This window comes from Terrapene carolina, unplaced genomic scaffold (genome assembly GCF_002925995.2).
Source record: "Terrapene carolina triunguis isolate 2854851 unplaced genomic scaffold, T_m_triunguis-2.0 Scaffold38, whole genome shotgun sequence".
NCBI classification, from domain to species: domain Eukaryota; kingdom Metazoa; phylum Chordata; order Testudines; family Emydidae; genus Terrapene; species Terrapene triunguis.
Genome location: NW_020664389.1, coordinates 1281583 through 1309061, shown reverse-complemented (window position 1 = coordinate 1309061; position 27479 = coordinate 1281583). Strand labels below are relative to the sequence as shown.

The 27479-nt window shown below is 38.2% G+C and overlaps 1 protein-coding gene across 1 annotated transcript in view; it reads left to right on the top strand.

Moving 5' to 3' along the window:
* NCAM2 (neural cell adhesion molecule 2) overlaps positions 1-27479 on the top strand; it is a 242275-nt gene that overhangs the window by 112333 nt on the left and 102463 nt on the right. Inside the window, exons 10-12 of the mRNA XM_024212344.1 lie at positions 2588-2775; positions 6780-6876; positions 20294-20467. Of these exons, the coding sequence (XP_024068112.1) occupies positions 2588-2775; positions 6780-6876; positions 20294-20467 (459 nt within the window). The remainder of the gene's footprint in view (positions 1-2587; positions 2776-6779; positions 6877-20293; positions 20468-27479) is intronic.

Genomic DNA, 27479 nt, shown 5'->3' with positions numbered 1-27479 from the left:
ATAGATTATGAGTAAAAAATCCCAGTTATCACTTTGAGGGTTGCCAGCTTTTTGTCCCAAGATCAGGCCCAGTATTATTAAAAATTATTATATAGTTGGGAACCCTGATGTGCACAGTGCAACACTCACACTATAGGAACTCTTTTATATTTACAAATACATATTTTATTAATACATTTATCAAAGTCACACACATTCTAACTCAGTAAGCTAGATAGAGATAATACAGAAAGTAGATCTGAACATCCACACTCACACCATCCCTTGCAGAACAACCTGAAATGTTAGCCATTATCTTCCTCATCACCATCACCTTCCTCATCTTCACCAGTAGCCATCATTCTGGCCCCTCCTAAGGGTAGGGTGACCAGACAGCAAATGTGAAAAATCGGGATGGGGTGGGGGGCAATAGGAGCCTATATAAGAAAAAGACCCCAAAATTGGCCAGCACATCCCTCGGCCCGTGCCGCTTCCCGCTGCCCCCATTGGCCTGGAGCGGCGAACCGCAGCCAGTGGGAGCCATGATTGGCCAAACCTGCAGATGCGGCAGGTAAACAAACCGGCCCGGCGCACCAGGGTGCTTACCCTGATGGGCCGCGTGCCAAAGGTTGCCGATCCCTAAACTAGGGCATCATCTAATACAGTATTACCAGATGAGAATTCTTCCAAAATAAGAGATCCAGAATCCAACATGAACATAAGAATGGTCATATTGGGTGAGGACCAAAGGTCCATCAAGCCTAGTATCCTGTGTTCCGACAGTGGCCAGTACCAGATACTTCAGAGGGAATGAACAGAACAAGGCAATTTATCCAGTGATCTATCGCCTGTCGTCCAGTCCCAGCTTCTGGCAGTCAGTGGTTCAGGGACACCTAGAGCATGGGGATGCATCTTCACTAATAGCCATTGGACCTATCCTCCAAGAACTTACCTAATTCATTTTTGAAGCCACTAATACTTTTGGCCTTCACAACATCCCCTAGCAATGAGTTCCACAGGTTGACTGTGCACTGTATGAAGAACTGCTTCCTTATGTTTATTTTAACTCCGCTGCCTATTAATTTCATTGGGTTATCCCTGATTCTTATGTTGTGGGAATGGGTAAATAAGGCTTCCTTATTCACTTTCACCACACCAGTCATTATTTTATAGACATCTATGACATCCCTTCTTAGTTGTCTCTTTTCTAAGATGAATTGTCCCAGTCCTTTTAATCTCTCCTTATACGGAAGCTGCTCTATCCCTCTGATTTTTTTCCGTTCTCTTCAAACTTTCCAGTTCATATATAGATAGATAGATAGATATAGATTTGATATAGCTATATAGATGGGACAACAAGAATGACTGCCCTGCACTGAAAGCAGGGGGGCCGTTGCCCAGGCTTGTTGGAGGAAGACAGTAGTGCTTTATGGTGAATGGGGGGCAGGTAGGGAGAATAAGATGAGAAACTGCTGCAAAAAGGTGGTGTTGGTCAGCTTTGCAGCAGTGACTCACTCCCTTGGAATGTAAGGGTGGAAGTCTTTAAAGGTGCAAGCTCTGGCGTTGGAAACCCCGTTCTCCATGCAGCAGGCAAGGCAACACCCACCCTCCCTCCCCTTAAGGTGTGATTATCAGGTGGGATTGAACCTGCTGTGGGCATTGTGCTATTCCCTCCTTTTTAAGGGGGCTGGGAAGGAATTTTTTCCCTCACCACCATATTGGCTTCGGTGGAGTGGTTTTTTTCACCTTCCTCACAGCAGGTGTTAGGGAAGACCTATTATGATGAGCACAAAAGGTGTGGTAGGCTATATGTCGCAACTTATTTGGTAAGTGTGGGGCAGATGTCCAGTGCAGGTACTCCATTGGGAAGGCATCCAGCGACCAGATAAATGGCTTGGTAAAGGACTTAAATGAACAGAACATTGGGGGGGTTGGGCTCCAATGGTTGGAACGGCATGGAGCCAAACGCCCTTTCTTATCGCCCATCTTACCCCTCCTATGGGGTGGGGAAAGGGGGTGGATGGTAAGGTCCCGAAAATGGATTTTCTTGAGGGACCTTGATGGAAAAAGACGGGGAGCTGGTAGAAGCTCCCTGCCCAGGTAGTTACAAAACAAACAGGGTTTACGTGCACTGTACAATGTACACTTATCTGCCAGGTAGTCCCAGACATCTAATAATAAAGTTGCAGCCTGATTAAATCCATATCAAGTGTATCCTGTCCTTTTTTCGGTATAGCTGGACAACTGCACACAGTATTCAACAGTATTCAAGGTCTCGGTGTACAATGGATTTATATAATGGCATTACGATACTTTCTGTCTTATCATCTATTCCTTTACTAATGGTTTCTAAAATTCTGTTAGCTTTTTTGATTGCCACTGCATATTGATGAGATGGTTTCAAAGAACTATCCAAGATGACTACATGAGAAACTCATAGATGAGAACTGACATTGTAGCAGTCCATATTATGAAGTGACACATTTGTAAATTCAAATTTCCATGATAACCTTAGTAGTATATACAGTACTTGAATAAAAATGTGTTGCATATTTTATGGAAACAGAGGCAGATAACGTATTTGTTTAATACTCTCTTTTTTTTGCAGATGCTCCAACATTTGTGTCAAATCAAACCTTGTATTATTCTTGGGAAGGCAATCCTATCAATATAAGTTGTGAAGTACTATCTAATCCTATAGCTTCAGTTCACTGGAGAAGAGGAAAATTAGTTTTACCTGCAAAAAATACTACCCATTTAAAGACTTACAGTGCAGGAAGAAAGCTGATATTAGAGGTAAGGCTTTAAATGTAAATTAGCAAATTACATTTATCAGTTGGGAATCATTTAATTTCTTCACTGGTCAGGAGTTATTACTGGAGTTGTATAAAACACTTACAGATCAGATCTGTGATGTAATGAAGAAAAAATCTTATGAGCTATTTATCTCCATATTCCTTGTGATCAGCTAGAAAGAAGTCCTTGGTTCCAATCAATTGTCTTGCCTTCAGTTCACCACTCTCAGTGAACATTAATATAATCTGAGTTGTTTGCAAAGTAGTAAATAAAACATGAACATTTAAAAAATATTAAAACTGATTCAGTAGATTGATATTATCAATGATTTAGTGCCTGCACAAAAAGAATTTGGCCATTTCAGTCCAGCTCAAAGCAGACATGTATATGCAGTACAAAACTAATTGGCTTTCTTGTTGGCAGTCTCCATAACAAGGCTTTTGTATAGAGACTAATGTCTTTTCTTATCTCTTAGAGTCAGTCCCAATAAGTCAGGAACAAGCTATGTTGACTGGCGCACATGAGGAAAAACAAGATGCCAAGGATGGGATTTAATTAGGCCCCAACAACTTTATTAACTTAACTCATCGGGAACTATCTTGCAATAACTCATACTGTGCAGGTCATGATTCCTTCCTTAATCATTTTCACCTGGGGCAGGGCTGATGTCAGCCCCTCCCCGCTCAACAGCTGGTCCCTAGCCCATTGCTTGGGCTCCAGCACCTCCTCCTCATATGAGGATTGAGGAGCTGGAGAAGAGGGGATTCTATCCTCACTGTACCAGACACTAGGAGTCCGAGTCCTGTTTCCCGCCTTTTTTAGGGGATGCCTTTCCCTAAGTCAATTTCCAGTTCTGTTTTATCAGGGAAATGGACCCCAGTGAAGTTAGTAAATATGGAAATAAAGATCATATACTGACATCCTGATGCAGTATAACAAAATACATCAAAATACGTATAATGAAAGGAATGAAGTAACATTGCTAACATGTACATTACCCTACCCTATGTACTCTACCCCGATATAGCGTGATCCGATATAACATGAATTTGGATATAACGCAGTAAAGCAGTGCTCCGGGGGGGGGAAGAGGGGGTGTGTGCACTCCGGCGGATCAAAGCAAGTTCGATATAACGCGGTTTCACCTATAACGCGGTAAGATTTTTTGGCTCCCGAGGACAGCGTTCTATTGGGGTAGAGGTGTATTTCAAATAAGTATCTGATCTAGTTATTCTGCTGAAGTTATAAAGACAGTAGAAAACAGAAAGTTTTAACATACATTTGGCTCAGAGTTACAGTAGGGCAGCCCCTGAACAGTCAGAAAGAGTCTTCCTCAGAAGAGTGTTGTGAAGGTAAATTAATTAATGTATATAAAGTGCTTTGGTGTTGTTGAATGAAAAGTGCTCTAAAAGTGAAAAAGAATATTATCACTACGGGGGGGGGGATAATTTCTCAGTATTACGTATATAAAATTACCCAAGACATAATATTTTAGATCTTCCATTTGTGTGAGTAAAATAAATGTATTTTATATCTGATTGCTAATATATCTTTACATTAAATCTAATCCCAATGAGTTGCTTTGTTCCTAATTCTGTGATAATTTAGTGCTGAAAAGATTATGGGAAAATTTTCTGTGTAATTTCAGCAAATCAGTGTAGTCTATAAAATACAGTGCAGTGCTTACTGTTGACACATGTGCTTCTAAGTTGTCAGTGGGCCTTATCATTTTTCCTTTGAGGTCAGCGAAAACCCTGTCATTGATTTCATAGGGAGCAGGATAGTATCTGCTTACTATCATGCAAACAAGATTTTAAGAGACTATAAGAGAAATGGGTTCAAAGTCACTGTGAATTTGACACAAACAAACACTACTGGCTAGCTAGCAATTCGATGTCACTATCTTTATACTGTCTTCTTTTAAATTCAGTTTGTAGTTATGTCACATGAAAAGGAGGTTCACAGTTGAAGTGTGATTTTAAAGCATGAATCTGCTGACTCTTTTTTTAAGGCTCTTGAGCTGTGAGAACTCAAGCGTCACTGCGAGTGGGTGACTGAAAAATGCATCACTGCGGTGTCTTAGAATATCTATTTTAAACAAATAAGAGCTGCACAACTTAAAAAATAATGCCAGGAAAGAAATCCCTCCTGACTATCCTTCTCATTTATGTACCTGCTTATTCTCCCTATTGGATCTTTCTTCCCTTTCCAATGTATCAATAATGACAATGAATGATTGAAAAGTCCTTGTAAAGGTAATGAGAAATGTTCTGAATATGATATCTTGGGTTTAGCAAATCTGTTTCTACTTGTTATAGACATTACTGGTGCTATATATTTATATATATATATATATTTTGTTAGGGGAGTGAAGTGTTGAAACCAATGGTGTACTGCAAAAATAAGTTAGTAATCAGGAAAATATGCAATGGTTTACATAATGGTGACTATAAATTTGCCTGAATTCTGAATCTGAGTTCTTCATTCAGGCAAAAATCCCATTAACACCAAGGGGAGTTTTGCTTAAAAGAGGAGGTCAGGATTGGGCCCCTACATTATACATCGGAGATTGAGATCATAAACCTCAATATTCATAGAAATTGTAATGTCACAACTTCTGTTAAAAGAATGACCACTAAGGGCATGTCTATATGGAGAGTTAGTGTATAGCAAGCTGTGGTGTACATCTACAGTGCTCTAGCATGCCACATGCTAGCTGGCCATTTGAACACTGCTACCACACACTAAAAGTTCCATAGTGCTCTTTGACCCATTGATGTTTCAAACAACGGCAGGTCAAAGTGCTCTGTGGAACTTTTAATGCACAGTCGCTATGTCCACACTGCAATTTATTATGTGACTGCTAGTATGCTGCAGATTTATACCCCAGCTTGTCATGCACTAACTCTCCATATGGACAAGTTCTAAGTATCTAGTGTTTTAAATCAGGGGTTCTCAGGACAAATTATTTGGTGGCCTCATAGTGCAGCCACCAACTCTTGCTGGTGACCGCTCTCACACTTTTTCCTAAAATACTTAATTAGCTGCAGGAAAAACAAATACATGTCCAAATCATTGTAACTGATTTAGTGCTAGACAAGAAGTCTGTTGTGAAAAGGCTGCTGCCTCACTACCCCAGGGCTGAACCCAAAGCCCAAGCCTCACCCCCCCCCCCCCCACATCCCCCAGGAAGTTGGGGGATTCACTGGCTGCCTGGTCCTCCCGCATTGTGCCCCAGGTGTCTCCATAGCAACCAATACCAATGTGGTCCATCCAGGAGCAACAGGGAGGGAGAGGGGCAGCTGCTTTGCCCTCCCCCCACACCTTCATCACAGCCCAGGAGGGTGTGGCCGCAAGGAAAGCCCCTGGTGGCCGCATTTGAGAAACACTGTTTTAAATTAAAGTAGTATTACTCAAATACATTTGAGGAAATACATTTAACACCTTTCCCCTACCAATATTTCACAGCCACGCTACTTTCCAGTGATCACAGATAAAGCTATGCATACCCTGAATCTTGCAGTGTCCATTTGTAAGGACCCAGATATCCTGGAAGACAGCTCACCTACCTCTTTCAGTCACCACCTACCCCTAATGTTAGGTTAAATATTTCTAGAGGGCTCGTAGCCTGGTCCCTTCCTCTTTCCTAGGACAAAGTGGCCTCATTTACCTATTATGGACAGAAGGAGGGGTCATGTTGTCTTTAACTTCCCTAGAGGATGTTTTCCATTCAGTGTTGAAACTCTGGATTTGAAATATTTCAACTTATCCTTCTGTTGTTTCATGAATATTTTTTCATACAAGCTTTGAAAAAGAGGGAATTTGTCACAGATCCACCACATTTATGTCACCATTTTGTGCAATGTATTTGGCAAGGTAAAATAAGGGGACATCCTAATACTGTTTAAGCAGAATGAATTTAAATTTTGAGAAGGTCAATGATATTTTTTGTAATTAATCATTAGAAAATAATATTTAAAATTTTGTTTATGCTTATTTTCAAGATTGCTCCCACATCTGACAATGATTTTGGGCGATATAATTGCACAGCTACTAACAGAATAGGAACAAGACATCAGGAATATACCCTTGGGCAAGCTGGTGAGTATATTGTGTCCAAGTTACTATAACCATACCCTTGTATTTTCACCAGTGTGAAGTACAATTGGACTTTTCCGTTCTCTTAATTCCACTGGAGCTTTTAGAACTGTCTTTTTAGCCCTCAGAAAATGTGACATTGTGTAGGTAAAACAAACTAGTTCTCACAAAATAAGCTCTCCCCAAAATTTTTGCCCTGAACTTTAAACATTTACTGAAACTTGAGAAAATGCTGTTAACTTTTTAAAAACAATGGGCCTGATTCTTCTTTCACTTATACTGATTTCATGCCAGTGAGACTCCATTAACTTTAATAGGGTTACTCTTGTTTTATGCCAGTGTAAGACAAGGAGAATCAGGTCCATTTCTTTCATTTTTGCATCCAGTGTTTCCTTCTGAGGAAACAAAAGTGCTGAAATACTGCAGCAAAGCCTATTTTTAAGAGATGTATAGTCCAGGTTTGCCAACTAAAAGTGTGGAATTTTGCCTTCATTTTAGATGTCCAGTTAAGTCCATGGGTTGCACAGATGTAATTTAGAGCAGAATTTAGGATTAAATTCATTCAAGCTGTCAGACTTTTGGGTGCTAATTGCAATAGAACTTTTGAATGTGTTAAAGTTCATCTAGAGGATTGCAGATTAATTTAAAAATAAGTTTTTATAGTCACTCTTTGGCAGTGATGAGAAGTATGCTTGGCTTTGCAGAGTACTGATTATATGGAAGGATTTTGTTGTTGTTGAATGACTAAAGGAACACACCAGAGTTGGTTTCATAGCATTTTTTCATTTCTCACATGTCAAATGCCAAAATAGAGCAGTGAACCTTCACCAAGTTTACAGGATCAAAAAACATTAGGGGCCAGTTCTTTAGATGATATAAATCAGCATTGTTCTGCTGAACTCATTCCAATTTACAACCACTGAGGAGCTGGTCATAGATCATTTTTCTACTTTAGCTAACTAGAGTTATATAAAGGAGGACTTGGTGTTTTTGTTTTGTCTTTTAGTAGTGTAAGGAGTTATCTTATACAATATTTTTCTACAATCTACTTTGTTGCAACTGTAATAAAACGTAAGGCTAAAGAATAAGATATACTCTTTACAATCCTAGTGGTAATATATATTTGGTATTATTGCTACTATATGCATTTTCAGACTTAAGGGAGACTGTCTGATGTTTCCTTTACTTTTAAACTTTTATAACACATTGCACAATAGACTACACTTTTATTTCAGTATTTCAAGAGTTGCAGAAGAAAATTGTGTTATTTATTAAGGGGATTTATTGTGTAGAAACCATGCACAGCTTTGAAAGTTTATCCCATTACCTCTAAAGAAAAGACAATTTTAAACATCTTTTATCTTTTTTGTTGTGGTATATCCCTCCTTTGTAACAATTATCAAAACAGTTTTGCTGCCAACGGTAGCCGAAAGTATTATTTATCAGAAACCAAGCAGATTTTCCATCCAACATTAAGTGAGCCTAGTAAACACTCGAGAAAAACATTTTTGATCCTACTTTGGTTTGCCTTTGCCCTCTGCCATTGACTCAAAATAAATATTCTTTTAACCTCCTCATCTGCCTTTTGCATAGAAACACCCTCAGGCTCCAAGCACTATCCATAAAGAGAATTCCTTGCCCTACCTCCACACTCAGCCTCTCCACAACTCAGAAACTCCCACAGCTTAGAATCCACTCCCAGAAAACTGAAATATTTTTCTGGTTGTGGATCATGTTGGTGAGTATTTACTGAAGTGGTCCCATATAATGGGACTACTTGTGTGAGTAAGCTTCCACAACTAGGCCAAAAACACACATTTAGCAACTTATCTGATTATCTTCTAGTGTCCCCACTCATTTGGTTTCAAGACTTTAGACCAGTCCTCAGTTAAAATAGTACATTTGATATGTTAAAAGTTTAGTTCATAACTAAGAAAGTTCTGTACTTCTGAAAATTAGAAAATACTTGCACAGTAAATCTGTTTCCTTAAGCTCTTTCAATGACTGGGTCTCCAAAAATTTTCACATTTCTAGAGATATAAAATAGTAAAAGAGAGAAATCCAATTCCAGGACCAAATCTCTGAAATAATAGAGAAAAACAACACTTCCCAGGTGAAGAGGGTGTGACTCCAGGATAGGGAATAAAGAAACGCTGGTTGTCCAGTGTTATGTCATGTGCATACCAATAAAATGTGAATCTGCCAAGATGAATATCGCTTCCTGCCTCCCCCCCAACACACACACACACTAGTGTCCAACTCTTCTCTTGACTCCTAATACTTCCTCTATTGTAATAACAAACCAGTTACACCCTCCCAGCTGTTAAGCACTCTTATTTCCTCCTCCCCAATGGCAAGACATTGATTCCCTCCTTTCAAACCTTTCTCCCCATTTACAGGTCAGCAACCTCCCCAAATCAGTGATAGTAGTACCTACAGTAATAGTCCACATCCCCACAGCTTACAATAATGTAATGAAGTCATTTGAACTTTACTGTAAAATACTGCAGTTTTTCATAAAAGTCAAAGTTAAAGTTGGTGTTATAGGCTTGACAGAAAATTACTGATTTTTTACCACTTCAGTTCTCATTTCCAAAGCTAAGTGTGGAAGATATAAATTCTCAAACTGAGCCTTAAAATTCATAAAGTTTCCCCAATCTAGTTCTCCAACCTATGTAGTTAGAGATACTCTGCCACGCAAATTCTCTTAGAATTATTTTTTAAATCATGGCATATATACCATTTCCCAAAAATCAGTTTATCGTTTCCCTATTGTTTATGCAGAAGCAGTCATCTCTCATATATAGTGTTTCCTAAAGTAGTGTTTTGTACATTACTCCAAAAGGAAGGCATAAAGAAGGGGCTAATATCTTGCATAGGGTGTACTTGCATTAGATTTATCACATACATATGGTCAGGAAAAGTGATGAAATCCAATGGTACATAAATTATAGCAGCCCAAAAAAATAATCACGTGTACTTCAGATTATAGTATTTTGTATTAAAAACATGTTGCAGTTCTCTTTGCCACTGCTGCGTCACCTGCTTCAGTTAATGCTGCTGCAGTACATAAGTCTATTTAATTTCAAAATACACAATATGGACCAAATCCTGAAAAATCTTCCTAAAGACAATGTTTGCTTTGCTCTGTAGCGTTGGTCCTTAAGTGATATAATTTTAATAACTAGTTCCTCTGCAAACTGATCTGTTTCTATTTAAAATCAATCAATCAAACAAAACTAATATTAAGAATTATGCTTGCAGGAAGATATGCAGGTTTGTTGTAGCCATGTCAGTCCCTTAGAGAGACAAGGTGCGTGAGGTAATATCTTTTATTGGATCAACTTCTCTTGGTGAGCGAGACAAGCTTTCGAGCTCTTCAAGTCTTCCAGGAAGACATCATAGATTGTAATAGGTAAACTATGTACACTCCTCCACGTATTTCTTCTCCCCTATTTGATATGTGAGTCAAATTCTTCTTTAGTCATCCAACACTAGACCCCAGTCTTGTGAACATTCACTACTAGGCAAAGTCCGTTCTACATTGAAGAGTCTCATTGAAGTCCATGAGACTTTTCACAGCATTAAGCAACATACCAGCGTCCTATGTTAAGTCAGTGATACTCAACCTATGACTCTTCCTCAGAGTGTATATCTTCAGGGCCACAATGCAGCTTTTGATTCAACAGTCCTACTGGCTATGCCTGTGTTTCTGTGTTTCTGGTAGACTAAGTAGAACACTGATCTCGGGTGTATTTTCACAGGGAGAGCAGGGCAGTTGGAATGGTAGTATGTAAGCTGTCAGAACCACTTTCCCATTACTGTGATATGCAAAAAGATTTGTTGCTAGAATTTTTCTTTCACTCCATGAATCCAGGAGGTAAGGAGAAAGAGAGGAGAGAAAAAGTACCTCCAGTCTCCTTCCTAGCATTCAGGAGGGGAAAAGAGGGAAAGAGAGAAAAATTCCAGGTAGCGGAATCAGAAAGAGTTTCAACGTAATCAATGTCATGTCATAGAACTGCTTTGTGATGTTTTCCTTGTAATGTTGTGTCAATATGTGATTACACTGTATTATCACCACACATAGGTCCAAAGCTTCAGCTGGTGTAAACTGGAAGCCAATGGAGATACACCAGTTCAGACCAGCTGAGGGTTTTGGCCCAAAGTCATAAAACAATATCACAACACAAACCCAGAATGTTGCGTGATGAGTGATTATTTTATGGCTCTCTCTCCAATTTCACTTGCTGCTACAATGGCTCATCAGCTCTTAAAGGCTGACTATATTGGCTACAAGTCATTCTTACGCCGTCATAAGCAATTAACATTTGTTTTATCATTAACTTTATTAATTTTTTGCAGAATGACCCTTAATATCAGCTTCAAAATATTAGTTAGGAAAGATTTTGAGTTTATAAGTATGTACTTATTGCAGTGAATTCTTACTTGACAGACATAGGAAATTCAGTATAATAAACTTACTCAAGTCAAGGGCAAAAATGTTTGCAAAGCAAATATTGCACAAATGCTTTACTCCCACCACTGATTTATTTCTACTTGTTTATTCATCTATATTGCAGATAAGACTGATGTCAATTTTTAAGATTAGCACCTTTCCACTGTGGCAGTAATTTGTTTCAATCACTTCTGTACAGTCGTTGACCAGCACTTATTGAAAAATATGTAGCAAAGTTCTGTTCAAATCAAGATAAATCAAGCCACATTTAGTAAGGAATAAAATATGAAAAAAGAATTATTATTAGTTTTGAAAAATGTTATATTCGGTTACATTATTAATCATATACTGTATTTGGCCTTTGCAAATGGCAAAACAAACGATAAAATGTGAAATTCACATTGTATTAGATCCCCACTTTCTGCCAATAGCTCTAATTACAGTGCTATTATTAATTAATTATTATTTATTTAGCAATTATATTGCAGTAGTATCTACAGGCTTTAGTCAAGTCAGGGCTCCAGTTTACTAAGTACTGTACAAAGATACAGTAAATGTCAGTCCCTGCCTCAAACAGTTTCAATCTCAGGTCCTGTCTACACACACAACATGCTCCAGTTTAACTAAATTGATTAAAAAATATATATATGTTGAACTTGTGCAATTTAACATATGGATGAGAAGTAGGTGAGAAGGAGGAGGGGAAAATCCAGGAATAATGTAAACAGAGCACTCAGAGGATTCAGATCATTGACAGCTGGTTGGTTGTTAGTTTTACTGTCCAGACTGCTTTACTTTTGGTTGATTAGGGAGTCCTTTTAACAATGCTCATTCTAGGTGAAATCCTGGCCATTTAAACTCCATGGGAGCTGTAACATTGACTTCAGTACAGCCAGAGAGAGAGTATTATATATAATATAAACTTCCTTAGGCAGACAGCATTAAACAAAGTTTCCTCCTATGGTAAATGTCCCAAACACTTATTGTTTTCTGTTAAAGCACTACAGGATTCACTTGCTCCTTTGTGTGCTTTTCTGGGGCAGTTCCCCCCCCCCCCCCCCCCCCAGCAAGTCAGATAATATTATTTTATTTGTCTTGTACTTACTGTAAATTGGAAAGTGCTCCTGAGCCAAAATGCCATTGTCTTTTTTCTGCTGCCAAATTTTAAATATTAGACTCAGTGATGACACAAAAAGTTCCTTTTCTAAAGAGGAATGCAATTTGCAGCTGTACCGTTTCTTATGGTTAACCCTAGTTATACAGAGCTGTTGAACCCTAGTTATACAGAGCTGTTGATTGTTTTAGATTATTTTTAGGGTTTGATCCTGCAAGGTGCTGAGGATCCTCAATTCCCATTAAATCACTCTAATTTGGAGTTGCCCAGTGCCTCCCAGGAGATGTTCAACTCCTGGCAATACCGGGCCCTTGGTATCTTCTCCTTCTTCATTGCCTGAGTACTTGAATAGCTGAACAAACAACTTTTAGAATGCAAAAATCACATTATTTTTCATCTCTTTTCACTCTGAATACATTATTTCACATCATAGCCTCAGCTTTTAATACAGAAGTCTACTAAAACTGTGTGTTTTTTTTCTAGGACAGGCTTAGGCTTGACAAGCCAGGTGAGCTTGGCAGATTGTCCCAATGGCTTTCAGAGCCTGAGGTGAGCACAGCCATTCCTGGATTTGCCCAAGTCCAGTTGAAGCATAATATTATGTGAAACCTTAGTGTGCAGGAAGAAGACATTGGTTATTAAACACATATTCTACCTTTTTGTTGAGATTTAAGTAGTAGTATTTCAAATGGTTGTGAAACGTGAATAGAAAGTTGCATTGCCAACAGTGATCTTGAAATTTATCATTTGAATCAATATTTTATTTAAAACAAACATGGTTTATGTGAAGTTTGTGACGGGAAGAGACAAACATAAGGATTTTGTAAGAAAGATCAGTATGAATTTGGTGCTTATCAGCATGATGCTGGACTGAATTAAGGCAATCCAGGAAAAAACCACTTGGGGCTCCCCAGCCACACTCCTACACAAAGCGACAAAGAGTCCTGTGGCACCTTATAGACTAACAGACGTATTGGAGCATAAGCCTTCGTGGGTGAATACCCACTTCATCGGTTGCATGTGACTAACTCAGCTACCCCTCTGATACTTGACTCCTACACAAGACCTCCTAGTTCTCTTGGTGTAGCAGCAGGGTTCACAATTCAGATGAATGGGTCAGTTCACCCCTCTTGGAGCTGTTGGTTCAGTCTGTTTGCAGATTGAGACAGGCACGAGTTACATTCATTTCATGTTTTCAGTCTTTTCTTTGTATCCATGAGGGCTAATTTTTATTTAAAAAAAAAAGGCAGCTGAGAGTCTGATCTTATCACATGACTCCAGGAGCTGCAGCTCCATAGATAGGCTTATTGCACCTATGCTTTAATCTGTCCCTGACACGAGGAACATGGCAGTAGCTACAGCAGGGAATAGTACACATAGGAAATTTACAAGTTAGGCTACCTCATACAGCTCTGCCGGTGAATTTCAGACTTGTCTTGCCAAACTCTTGTCATTGTGCAAAACCACACACAACATTGTGTCGGTCATGAAAATGCTACAGGACACTGATATTCAGCAAAACATTTAACAGTATTTAGAAGGGGTAACTTCAACAATGAGAGAGTGACTATATAATCGCTTTGTTAACGTGCAAGAATAGGGATTCTGAAATGAAATTAAGGTTAAAATATACTCTGTACTTGCATGGAGGATAGTGAGACTTCTCATGCTACCATATTTCACAAAAATGCCTTTAAGCATTATGATAATAAGGTGATGACGACTCATGAGATGAAAAGTGAATGGGAAGAAAGGGTAGAGTGTCAGGGCCTGAGGTGAAGGAAGACTCCTGTTCCAGAGACAAGTCATGCTCAAAGCAGGGTAAGGTTCATCCAACAGTGACACCTATCACATGATCAAACTTCACAGCTTACAGATCCTTGTCAGTTGGGTGGAGAGTGAGGGTTGTCTTTTCAAATCTGCTTCTATTGGGTCAAAGTTGAAGATATTTCTTGCAGGGAAGTTGGTAGGCATTTGAAGCAGTTGTCCATACCACCTTAGAGTGTGTTGGGAAACAGTTTGAGAGAGAGAGCAGGACTGTTTAGTTGGAAAACAGATCTCTTCATTCCACTTGAATTTGTACCATTTGATGTTTTTGATCATTCAGAGTGTATTTATTAAAGTAAATGGAGTTTTCCTAGGGAAAGACTAGGGAGGGGAGAATGAAGCTATAGGAAAAGAAAGAAAAAAATGGAATGTCACTATCTAAATACCTATACCTGACTCCCCATTCTATTTTTGCACGAAGATTCAATAAAACTGTTAGAGCCAGTTTTGGCCGCATTTATTCACGGTGAGTTGTTCCTTATCCTCTGAGGAATCCTGCTGAAATAAATGAGATTTCTGAGTCAGGCTCTTTTCTGAGATGGATTGTGGAGGTTAACATTGCTGTTGATAGTTACAACCCTCACTATTTTTTGAGAGAGAAAGAGAGACCCTCTCACCAAAGATTGATCCTGCAAAATGTTGAGTACTGTGACCCCAATCTTACAAAGCAGTTAATAAACACATTCTGAACGTTGAACAATGGCTTGATTCTTCTTTCATAGAAGTTCATGGCAAAACTCCCACTGATTTAAGTGCTGTAGGATCAGACCCCAAGTGAGTTGTCCCATTGGAAGACTACTCACATGCTTAAAGTTAATATGCATATAAATGTGTAAGTAGATCAGGGCCAGAATGCTCAGCGTTTTTCAGGATTGAGTTCATATTTGTTAACTAACTGCAAAACTGCAGTTCATTAGTCTGCTAATGCTCTATTTTTTTCCCTCTCCACTGGGAAAAAATGCTATATTTACCCATTCTGAAGGAGATACTAGACATTTTAATGTGTATTATTTAAAGAAAAATAATACTCTGGTTTTCTTGGTGGTGTCCAGTAACAGTCTCCTGTTCTGCTTTCTTTGAGTGACTCACTTTTTTTTATCTAAAGTGTATTGCACTTCTTTATACTTCCATATGCTGTAACAGAATATAACTTTGCTACTCTTTGAAATGCAGAGATGGCATTCTTTGAAGGATGTGGCTTTAATGTGTGTTATGAGTAAGTGTTTGAGTGTGTTTCACATTTTCTTAAGTAGTTCTCTTTTAAAAATTTTGGCACGTTGTTAGCTATCATGCAAAATATTTTGCTAGGTCTTCACAAGAGCTTCACTTGATGCTCAGTAACAAAAAGAAACTGAACATTAATCATTTGGCATAAATTATACTAAGATCTACAGTAAGAAAGAAAAAAAAATCCTTTCTGCACCTATGATGTTTCCTCCCATATGCCATGTTTATCATAATGAATCATATACAAAACTAAAAGAATAGGACAGAGGATCCCACTGGATAGTTTTGGGAATTAGCAGCAGGCTCTATTGGATAACAGTCTCTTTAAGAGGAAAAACAGCATGACTAACAGAGTTTGGAGGAGAGGAATGCAGGAAGGCCTGTTGGAGAGTGGAATTATGGGTTTCCTACAGCCAACAGAAGGATAAAGGGAAGGGAAGTTACCTATTTTACAAATGTATATGGCCCCATCATGATAATACCTGAGCACCTCACAAACTTTTTATTGTATTTCACAGCACCTCTGTGAGGTAGGGAAGTGCTTTTCCCACTGTTTTACAGATGAGGTACTGAGGCAAAGAGAGACTAAGGCCATATCTACACTACCACTTATGCCAGAAAAACTAATGTCGCTGAAGGGCGTGAAAAACATGACTTACGAGGAGAGGCTGAGGGAACTGGGGTTATTTAGTCTGCAGAAGAGAAGAGTGAGGGGGGATTTGATAGCAGCCTTCAACTACCTGAAGGGGGGTTCTAAAGAGCTAGGCTGTTCTCAGTGGTGGCAAATGACAGAACAAAAAGCAATGGTCTCAAGTTGCAGTGGAAGAGGTCTAGGTTGGATATTAGGAAACACTATTTCACTAGGAGGGTGTGAAGCACTGGAATGGGTTACTTGGGAGGTGGTGGAATCTCCTTCCTTAGAGGTTTTTAAGGCCCGGCTTGATAAAGCCCTGGCTGGGATGATTTAGTTGGGAATTGGTCCTGCTTTGAGCAGGGGGTTGGACTAGATGACTTTCTGCGGTCTCTCCCAACCCTAATATTCTATGATTCTAAACACATACCATAAGTGATAGCGTCCACATCACTATGTCAGCAGGAGAGCATCTCCTGCTGATATAGCTACCGCTGCTCATTGAGGTGGTTTTATGATGTTGTCTGGAGAGCTCTATGACATTGGCATAGATCGGCTACATGAGCGATCTTATAGTGGTGCAGCTGCATCGGTATAGCTGTGCCACTCTAAGCTCACTAGTGTAGACATAACCTAAGCCAGTGGTTCTCAAAACTGGTCCGACGCTTGTTCAGGGAAAGCCCCTGGCAGCCCAGGGCGGTTTGTTTACCTGCCGCGTCCGCAGGTTTGGCCGATCATGGCTCCCACTGGCCGCGGTTCACCGCTCCAGGCCAATGGGGCCTGCGGGAAGCCACAGCGAGCACATCCCTCGGCCCGCGACGCTTCTCGCAGCCCCCATTGGCCTGGAGCGGCGAACAGTGGCCAGTGGGAGCCGCGATCGGCCGAACCTGCAGACGTGGCAGGTAAACAAACCGGCCCAGCCCGCCAGGGGCTTTCCCTGAACAAGTGGCGGATCGGCTTTGAGAACCACTGATCTAAGTAACATGCCCAAGGTCTGACAGGAATTCTGTGGTGGAGCATGGAATTGTACCCATGTCCCAAGCTAGTACCTTCACCACTGGGTCATCCTTTGTCTCCACAGAGGTACAGTAGTCACTTATGGTCTCCTCCATCTCCCCATTTTCAATGAGAGTTAGGAAGATGGATGTGTCTTTAAACAGTTTTTTGAATCTTGTGTCAAAATGAACTGAAAATTGTATTAAGTACTGACAAAAGTTCAGATTGATTCTTACTTCATCCCAGATGGTTTGATCATTCGTAGATAAAGACTTCATTTTATGTGAATAGTTTAGTACATGGATAAGTTTTAGTTATCTTCAGAAATCTGCACATCTTTGTACATGTCTCTGACATACCACTCTGAAACAGAGAAATAATTTCTTCTTATATTGTAAGATAATGAATAGTAGAATGTCAAATATGCAAGTAGGAAGCAAATTGCATAGAGGCCAGTTTCAAATATATAAAAAGAGACTCTCTAATCACATCTGAATTTTTTGTCTTCTGCATATACAACAAAAAATGCTTGCCAGTACTTGTCATACACTACCATGTATATAAAATGTCCATGCACAGTACTCATCTGCTGAACCACGTGAAAAACCTACAGGACCAGGAGAGTTTAAAGAAAGAAAGACTCTTTAGTTAGTTGAGCCATGTTGTATAAAGCCAAGTTTCTGCTTCTGAAAATGTAGACACTCTGAAATAAATTTCTCACTTTTATTTAATGTCATAGAATCTCAACAGAAACACCTATGTTTAATATTTTTTATTGTTTTTTTCTGCTTTGAAAACTGTGCACTAGTTTTTGATTACAGAGAAAATATTTCATCTCCAAGTTAGACTGCAAATTAATCCTTAAAATGCAAATAGAACAGAAACCTTTCATAAAGATCCTTAACAATACTTTGGAGTCCAATCCAGCAAAAAGAAATGTGTATATGTTTGACTGCACTGCAGAATTTTATACAAATGGCTAAATAGTTTTGTATGAACATTTTTATATTTTTCTTTAATATTTTATTTATTATGACAATTAATCTTTTTATAGAAATACAGAATCTGAACTCTCCATTTAGGTAGAAGGCACAGCTGATTTAAGTTAGATTTAAAGGCTGCTATTCTCCTTTGCGTAGTTATGTAGAAAATAGGGCTGTCAAGCGATCAAAAAAATTAATCATCATTAATCATGCGATTAATCACACTGTTAAAGAATAATAGAATACTATTTATTTAAATATTTTTGGATGTTTTCTACATTTTCAAATATATTGATTTCAGTTACCATACAGAATACAAAATGTACAGTGCTTACTTTATATTATTATTTTGGATTATAAATATTTGCATAGTAAAAACAAAAGAAATAATATTTTTTCAATTCAGCTAATACAAATAATGTAATGCAATCTCTTTATCATGAACGTTTAACTTACAAACGTAGAATTATGTAAAAAAACTAACCACACTCAAAAATAAAATAATGTAAAACTTTAGAGCCTACAAGTCCACTGAGTCGTACTTCTTGTTCAGCCAATCGCTCAGACAAACAGGTTTGTTTACTTTTGCAGGAGATAATGCTGCCTGGCTGCTTCTTATTTACAACATCACCCGAAAGTGAGAACAGGCATTTGCCTGGCACTGTTGTAGTAGCTGGCGTCGCAAGATATTTATGTGCCAGATGAGCTAAAGATTTATATGTTCCTTCATGCTTCAACCACCATTCCAGAGGACATGCATCCATGCCGATGATGGGTTCTGCTTGATAATGATCTAAAGCAGTGTGGACCAACGCATATTGATTTTCATTGTCTGAGTCAGATGCCACCAGCAGAAGGTTGATTTTCTTTTTTGGTGGTTTGGTTCTGTAGTTTCCACATTGGAGTGTTGCTCTTTTAAGACTTCTGAAAGCTTGCACCACACCTCGTGTGTCTCAGATTTTGGAAGGCACTTCAGATTCTTAAACCTTAGGTCGAGTGCTGTAGCTATCTTTAGAAATCTCACATTGTTTGGCAAATCTGTAGTGAAAGTGTTCTTAAAATGAACAACATGTGCTGGGTCATCATCCAAGATTGCTATAATATGAACTATATGGCAGAATGCGGGTAAAACAGAGCAGGAAGCATACAATTCTTCCCCAAGGAGTTCAGTCACAAATTTAATTAACTTTTTTTTTAATTTTTTTTTTTAATGAGTGTCGTCAGCATGGAAGCATGTCCTCTGGAATGGTGGCCGAAGCATCAAGGGGCATATGAATGTTTAGCATATCTGGCACGTAAATACCTTGCAATGCTGGCTACAAAAGTGCCATGAAAATGCCCGTTCTCACCTTCAAGTGACATTGTAAATAAGAAGCGGTCAGCATTATGTCTTGTTTGTCTTAGCAATTGGCTGAACAAGAAGTAGGACTGAGTGGACTTTTAGGCTCTGAAGTTTTTGTTTTTGAGTGCAGTTATGTAACAAAAAAAACTACATTTGTAAGTTGCACTTTCACGATAAAGAGATTGCATTACAGTACTTGTATGAGGTGAATTTAAAAATACTATTTCTTTTGTTTATAATTTTTACAGTGCAAGTATTTGTAATAAAAATAATAATATAAAGTGAGCACTGTACACTTTGTATTCTGTGTTGTAATTGACATGAATATATTCGAAAATGTAGAAAAACATCCAAAAATATTTAATAAATTTCATTTGGTATTGTATTCTTTAACAGTACAATTAAAAGTGTGATTAATCGCAATTATTTTTTTTTAATCATGATTATTTTTTGAAGTAATTGCATTAGTTAACTGTGATTAAACGAAGCCCTAATAGTGAACAAAAAATATCAATCAACTCTTGTTTTCCTCTAAATTAGCTGGACTGTACTATGAAAGAAAGACAGAAGAGAACCATTTCCTTGGTGAAATGGAGTATGTTTATATGCACTTTAACGCTGTTTAATTGTCCATACAAGAAAGTTTGTTTCTTTTACTTGTGGTTTCATATCACTGGACTGTAGTGTAGACTTAACTGTTTAAGACAGAATCTGAAGTCATATGCGTTAAAATAGTTTATAACCTATGTTTTCTAAGCAGGCTGTTTGAGGTGGATTATCAACTGCTTTCTGCAGATTATCTGATCACCACAGTTGAATTAAATTGATGTTTGTTATTTTTTAGATGTGCCATCCAGTCCCTACGGAGTAAGAATTATAGAATTGTCACAGACTATTGCAAAGGTCTCTTTCAATAAGCCAGATTCACATGGAGGTGTGCCCATTCATCATTACCAAGTGGATGTGAAAGAAGTTGCTTCAGAAACTTGGAAAGTAGTGCGCTCCCATGGAGTTCAAAGTGAGTCTGTTAAAAAGTAAATATATATATATATATAATAAGAGACTATCAAGGAGTAATAATATCAATTCTTGTTAACTGAGTCTGTCTCACCTATCAATATTACTTGTTGGGCCATATCCTCAGTTACTGTGGATAGTTCTATTGACCTCAGTGGAACTAAACCTGTTTACACAAGCTGAGAATCTGGCCTTTTGTAGTCTTTTAAAAGTTCATTGATATTATTTCTTGGTTTTACAGAAGTCTGGTAAGCAAACTCAAAGTTATTCAAAAAGTAGTGATTTAGATTTGTTTATTATGCCAGTTATGCAATATGAAGAACACTGTTTGTAAAGTGATCAATCACAAAGAAGTGAAATCACAGAAGAGTTAAATTAAGAGTTTTGAATATGCTTCACTATGCATTTAATTAAGAAATATTAAGAGGGCTACAGCATGCTATTTAAGTCCTGATGATGAATTACTGATTTTGAGCTACTCTATAACCTTTTATATATTTGTTAATCTTTCTTACGAATGTTTTAAAACATATTTATAAAATATTAATAACTAGTGTTTCTTTAGTGCTAAAATAAATGTCTTGAGATATTGAATGGTTGAGATGCTGGACAGATGGGCCAGAACTTGGCCAACCCTGTGGCCACTTTGTACCACTCTGAAGACACAAAATATCTATAAGCCTCATCTAAATAGAGTCACCTGAGGATTCCCCTGGCATCGGTGAGTCAGGTGAATGCCTAGAGGAGATGGAGGGATGTTGGCCAGAAGGTGTTGCAGTACAGCAACCCCTGTCAGGCCCTGCCCTGCCCTTGGGTGTTGTTCTCAGCTGGTATAGGTTAGAGTAGCCCTGAGACTCCTGATTTACACAGGGGCTGAACTAACTTCCATTGTCTACAGAATTAGGGGAACACAAATGTGTCCAATCTCTCTGACTCTCACGCACATGTTCTGTGTTAAGCATAGTCCAGTCAAATCAAGAGGACAGGATGAGGGGTTGAACCCCAAATCATCTCCTTTTAATCTTTAGTATGGTATTATTATAGCTAAACACAATCTTTTTGACAATTTTCCAGATATGTTCCCATTGTGTGTGTGTGTGTGTGTGTGTATATATATATATGTTCACCTTTTTCAAATGGGAATATCTTAAAATTAAAACTTTCTGAATTTGAAATGAAACAGATACTAAGGATTTAAGGATGAGATTTTGACAGCTGGAAACAATTCGCAGACCTGGTTTGGAAATTTTCTGATGGAATATTTTTCTGTTGGAACATGCCAATTTGTCTATAGTAGACATATTCGCAGAAATATGTCAATATTGATGAAAGCTTGTTAAAAAGAAAAACTGGAAAAAAGTGTTCTGATGTCATTGAAATGTTCCATTTTGACCTTTTCAGAATTGGACATTTCAATTTTCCATTTTGAAATTATATTTGTTTCAAAGTTGTATGTTATATAATCTAAAATAAAAAAGGAAAATTGGAACAAAATATTTCAATTATATCTAAGTGAAATCTTTTGATCACCCCTAGATATATATTCTAAAAACATTATCAACAGTTTGTGTAAGTTGGATAATGTCTTGGCCATAGTGCATCTTACCACATCAGTAACATTTAGCCTCCAGAACTCAGAATTTTTGCAGGTCTAGGGAAAACAGGATGTATTAAGAGAATCCATTTCCTCCAGTAGCATGGCATGGGTGTGGATGGTCTTCCTTCTCTCTCCATCCCATTTTTCCTTTTGCCTTAGAGCAAGAATGATGCAATGAACCGAGACTAGGAGCCTGCACTGAGAATTACAACATACTAAACACTCAATGATGAAAAAAATTAAGTTGCATTGCTATGTAGCAGATTGTGATATAGTGAAATGTAATCTGGACCCTGTTACCATAGACAATACAGTTGGCATCTGGGTGTGATATTAGCAAAATGCTTAATTTAAGCTGAGAGATAAGCTAAAGAAGAGAATGCCTTAGCATTAACTGTGTATCACAGTATGTTAAGTCAACTCCCCAGATGACTTTCTTTGAATTTTATTCTTTGTTTTTAATGTTGGGAGTGTACAGAGATGAACTGATTACATAAAAAAGTAATTTATCAGTACTTCCTGGAGTTGTCTTTTTGCCATGTTTTCCACTGTTTGATTTTGAAAGATTTTTTTTTTTTTGGCATTACACTTTATAGCTGATTCATGTGTTTTGAGTTAGGGGAACAAGGCTTGTTGATTGCTGGGATTGCTTCAAACTGAGAGTACCCTGGTGAGCCACAAGTACTTGCCGTTTGTGATCAGCACCTCTGTGAACAAGACTGTGAAACTCCTTGGATCTGCATAGCCATACCACTCAAGTGGTGCAATGTGGTACACAGCCCCTCAGAATGAGTGGCAATATGGGACACTAAACCTCATAATGCCCCCCATTGTTTCTTGCTGTCCCCTTTTTTCCTCTGTATTCCTTTTTAAAATTCCCTTTTCTCCACAATTTCCCCTCTCTTTCCCTTAGTGTCACACTCTATCTCCTTTCAACTATCCAGCTCCACTTCCCTTGAGTCTCTTACTTTGCACTCCAAAAAAAATCAGATTATCCTCAGATGTCTCAGAAGTAGATAATATTTGTGACTACTTCTGCTAGTAGTAACAGTTAGGAGTCCCACTCTCCAAAACTTGAAGAATCATTTTTCAACTTCAGAGAGGCTCTGTGCTTTGTAAATAGATGAAAAATTGAATGTCTGACCATATGAGGGAGCGTTGAGTGTGCAGTTGATTCCAGTAAAAAATTCATCAAGTATCCATAGTTAACACAGGATGATATAGTAAATTGTTGTTTCTGCTAGTATACCGAAGACTTTAATAAAGATTTGTAAAATATTTTATGGATACAGTGCAGTCCTTGAAACTATTGTAAATATAAGAAACTACTGAAATATCTCTGAGACCACTGGAGGAACACGTTCATTTTTAACAGCCCAGATTGGTAAACATACACAGATTGGTAATCCTATACTATACTGTCTGACAGAGCAATAAAATGTGCCTGATTTATTTTAATTGTAAAATGGTGCAGATATTGCAAGTGTATTGCATTTCAGTTTTGTTTGGCTGTTCTTAATGATGTACTGTAGTCACAAAACAAAAATCCCTTTATTGACTATCCCTTCATTACAGAGACAGAGAAAAAGAAGTTCACCAAGCCAAAACTATCATAAAATAGTCTTTCTGATCTTCTATGACAGGCAACCACTAACATTGCAGGACTGCTTCAGCATGTTTTCTAAAAGTCTTTCTAAACTCCACTTTGTTACTTTTTATCCCATTTGCAATGTCATTGTAGTTAACATTGAGATAGCACTTCCATATTAAATCCCTATTTTCAGTTGTTTAGAACTTTTCCAAAAAAGTATCTTTGAGATCGGTTGCAGTTTCTCCTGTTTTTCTCAGCCTACAACCGCTGCTGCCGCTTTTTCCCCTCCCTTATTGAAAATACTTTCCCCCATTTTTGACTTTTTGAATAAGAAAAAAGTCTTCCAGTGTAATAAATCTTGAGACGGTTTGTTTCTGCGTGCTTAGATAATTCATAACCAGTTTTCTTTTAAGCCTTTACCCCTGCTATCTTGCCTGCTCCTCAATGGAGGATAGATCCATAGACTTTAAGATCAGATTGGACCATCATGACCCACCCACTCTTGTAATAGATGCCTAACCTCTGGCTGAGTTACTGAAGTCCATAAATCATGATTTAAAGACTTCAAGTTATAGTGAATCCACCATTTATACTAGTTTAAACCTGCAAGTGGCCCGTGCTCCATGCTGAAGGTGAAAAAACCCCAGGGTCTCTGCCAACCTGACCTGGGGGAGATTCCTTCCTGACCTCAAATATGGCAATCATTTGGACCCTGAGCATGAGGGCAAGATGTACCGACCAGACATCTGGAAAAGAATTCTCTGTAGTAACTCAAAGCCCTCCCCATCTAGTGTATCATTATGGGCCATTGGAGATATTTGCTACTAGCAGTTACAGATCGGCCACATGCCATTGTCTGTGTGTACCACATGTCTGCAAACTTTCCTTACTGTTTATAAGAAGGTAAAAGTCAAAAAGTCATGGTATGATTTTCTATTGCCTTTCACCTTCTACAGTCATTTAGATCTGTGAAAACTTGGTATTGAATGCTATGAAAGCAGAATGGTAGAGTTTCACACTCTTTTGACCTCTGGTGCAAATGACGGCATTAGGTGCAAAGTAAAGGTGAACCAGGCCCTCAAATGTAGTGTTTCACAATCCCTCCCCACACACTTTGCACGAATATAAATGACTGCACAATGTACAAGGCAGAGGAGAATCAAACCTCAACTATCTTGGTGCTGCCCTAGTTATGAAATGTAAACCATACTATTCATGTTCTGCTAGGATAGATTGCTATATATACACTTTCCCAAAGGGAATGCAGATTAACATATTATCATTCATAACTAAATTTCATTCATTTTAATATATTCTGTGGGTCAATACTGAACAGCACAGTCTGTAAGAAGGGTATGTTCTCCTAATTTCTATGCTTTTCTTGCTGTGCTTCATTATAATGTAAACTAGGAGGAATAATACGTTTATTTCCATAAAAATGCTTAGTTCCATGTTTCATTATTACAAAAGGATTTTTTTGTCAGTATGTGGGCTACAAATGGTACAACAGGGTGATTTTAAACAGAGACAGAAAGACACACACATAGAGAAATGTAACACTTAATAATTAGGTGTCAACCATGTTTTCTTTAGGAACAATTTGTAAGGGAAAATAAATATATAAATATGTAGCATTTTACAGATTGCTCCCAAATAGTTCTCAAGTTATAAGTACCATGACTAACTTTCAGGGCCGGCTCTAGGATTTTTGCTGCCCCAAGCAAAAACAAAAACAAAAAAACTCTGGAAAAACAACCGCCCAAACAAAAAAAAAAAAAAAAAAAGGTGTCCGGAATGCTGCCCCTGAAATTGTACCACCCCGAGCACATGTTTAGTTTGCTGGTGCCTAGAGCCAGCCTTGCTAACTTTATTATCTATCCCAGGGGTAGGCTACCTATGTCATGCATGCCAAAGGCAGCACGCAAGCTGATTTTCAGTGGCATTCATGCTGCCTAGGTACTGGCCACCAGTCCAGGGGGCTTTGCGTTTTAATTTAATTTTAATTGAAGCTTCTTAAACATTTTAAAAACCTTATTTACTTGACATACAACAATAGTTTAGTTATATATTATAGACTTATAGAAAGAGATCTTCTAAAAACGTTAAAATGTATTACTGGCATGCGAAACCTTAAATTAGAGTGAATAAATGAAGACTCGGCACACCACTTCTGAAAGGTTGCCGACCCTTGATCTATCTTGAGAATTCATTTAAAATAATATCAGTCCTTCTTTAGGCTCTTGAGGCTATGCATCTCAGGCTTGAAATATCTAAATTCCCAAGTTCAAATGCCAGTAGGGTCAATTCCTCGTGCATCCTTCCTAAATTGGTACCTTGAATTCCATCCCCTTTGTTGTGAGAACAGTTTCTCATGAGATTTTAAAAATAAAGGTCCTGTCAGGTCTGGGCACATTTATTAAACTTTCCTATGCACATTTTAATAGAGTAGGGGTTTGCCCTTACCCAAATATTGTTCTATGTTCCGTGCCTGGGGCTGATCTTCCCATTAAATCCTATTAAAGTGAATGGGAGTTGTGTATGTGCGACTGATGAGATAGCTGAAGCCCTGAAGTTATACACGTGGGTGTTGCCTCTCCTCCCTGGAGGTAGCTGTATCAGAGAGAGAGAGAATGTATATAATTTGTAAATCTCTTTAGGATCCTTCAGGATAAAAGGTGGTCTATCAATTTATTATGATGTTATTCTGTTTTACTTTTCATAATATATGGTGTTCCAAGAATACCTCTAGTAAAATTGTAGTAATGTTTGTGTGCAGTTCAAGCTTCAGGATAAAACTACTCAGCTTCACTTTACTGTCTCCAAACAAATGCTTAGACTTATTTGACAGGTGCCTCATAATTCAAATAAATGTACCCTCAAGAGACTTCATACATTTATATTATGTGATCTTCCATGGAGGTCTCATCCACATCTCTATGTGAAAAACACATTATGATAAGGTGTTCTTTCTTGTGCTGAAATCTAATCTTTGTATTATCATGGCATTTTCATGGTGAGGTCATCCAATGTCTGATTGTTTATAGTTATTGCCCATTGCCTCTTGGATTGTATGTTCTGTATTAGCCATTTCTTCGTTTCTGAACCATATGGAAAAAAGACTATACAATTTATCTCCAGCCGGGACATTCATGGCAAGAGATCTGTAACTCAGGAGCCCATTCCAATGAGCACAAATTATAAATAAATGCCTGGTACAGTGCAAGCCACTTAGAACAATCCAAAATCTATGAAAACTTGGTTACTCTGATATAGCCAGATGCCTGTTCCAAGATAACACTGTTTTAGTTTAGTTTTAGTTTTTTTTTGTTTTTTTCCTTAAGTGAGAACTATGTATCCAGTTGTAGAATATTAAGAACAAACTGTGGGAACTTAAAAAATATCAGAAGTCATCATGGTGGTGTTTTTTGTGTTTACGTTTTAAATGATACTCCAAGCGACACAAAAGACACGTCTGGGTTTAGAGTCTAGCTTTTATGACTTGACTTTCCCATTGGGCAGTCATTTATGCCAATTCAAAATGAGTGAAGAATTGTGTGTCAAATACTAACAAATCACTATGGTGGCATTTTGTAAATGGCTGCACAAGATGCAGGGTAATGGAGAATCAGACCCTTTATTTTTAAAATCCCAGGTAGATATTTTACTTTAAATTAACAAATGGGTGCTTTAGAAAGTATCAGTCTTCATGGTAGCACTAATTCCTGGGATCACAAAGCCATGACATGTGCAGGCAGGGAGCTTGTGATATTTCCACTAATCAGTATGGGCACTCTGGTCTACTTGCCAAAGCACCTGCCAGCTATC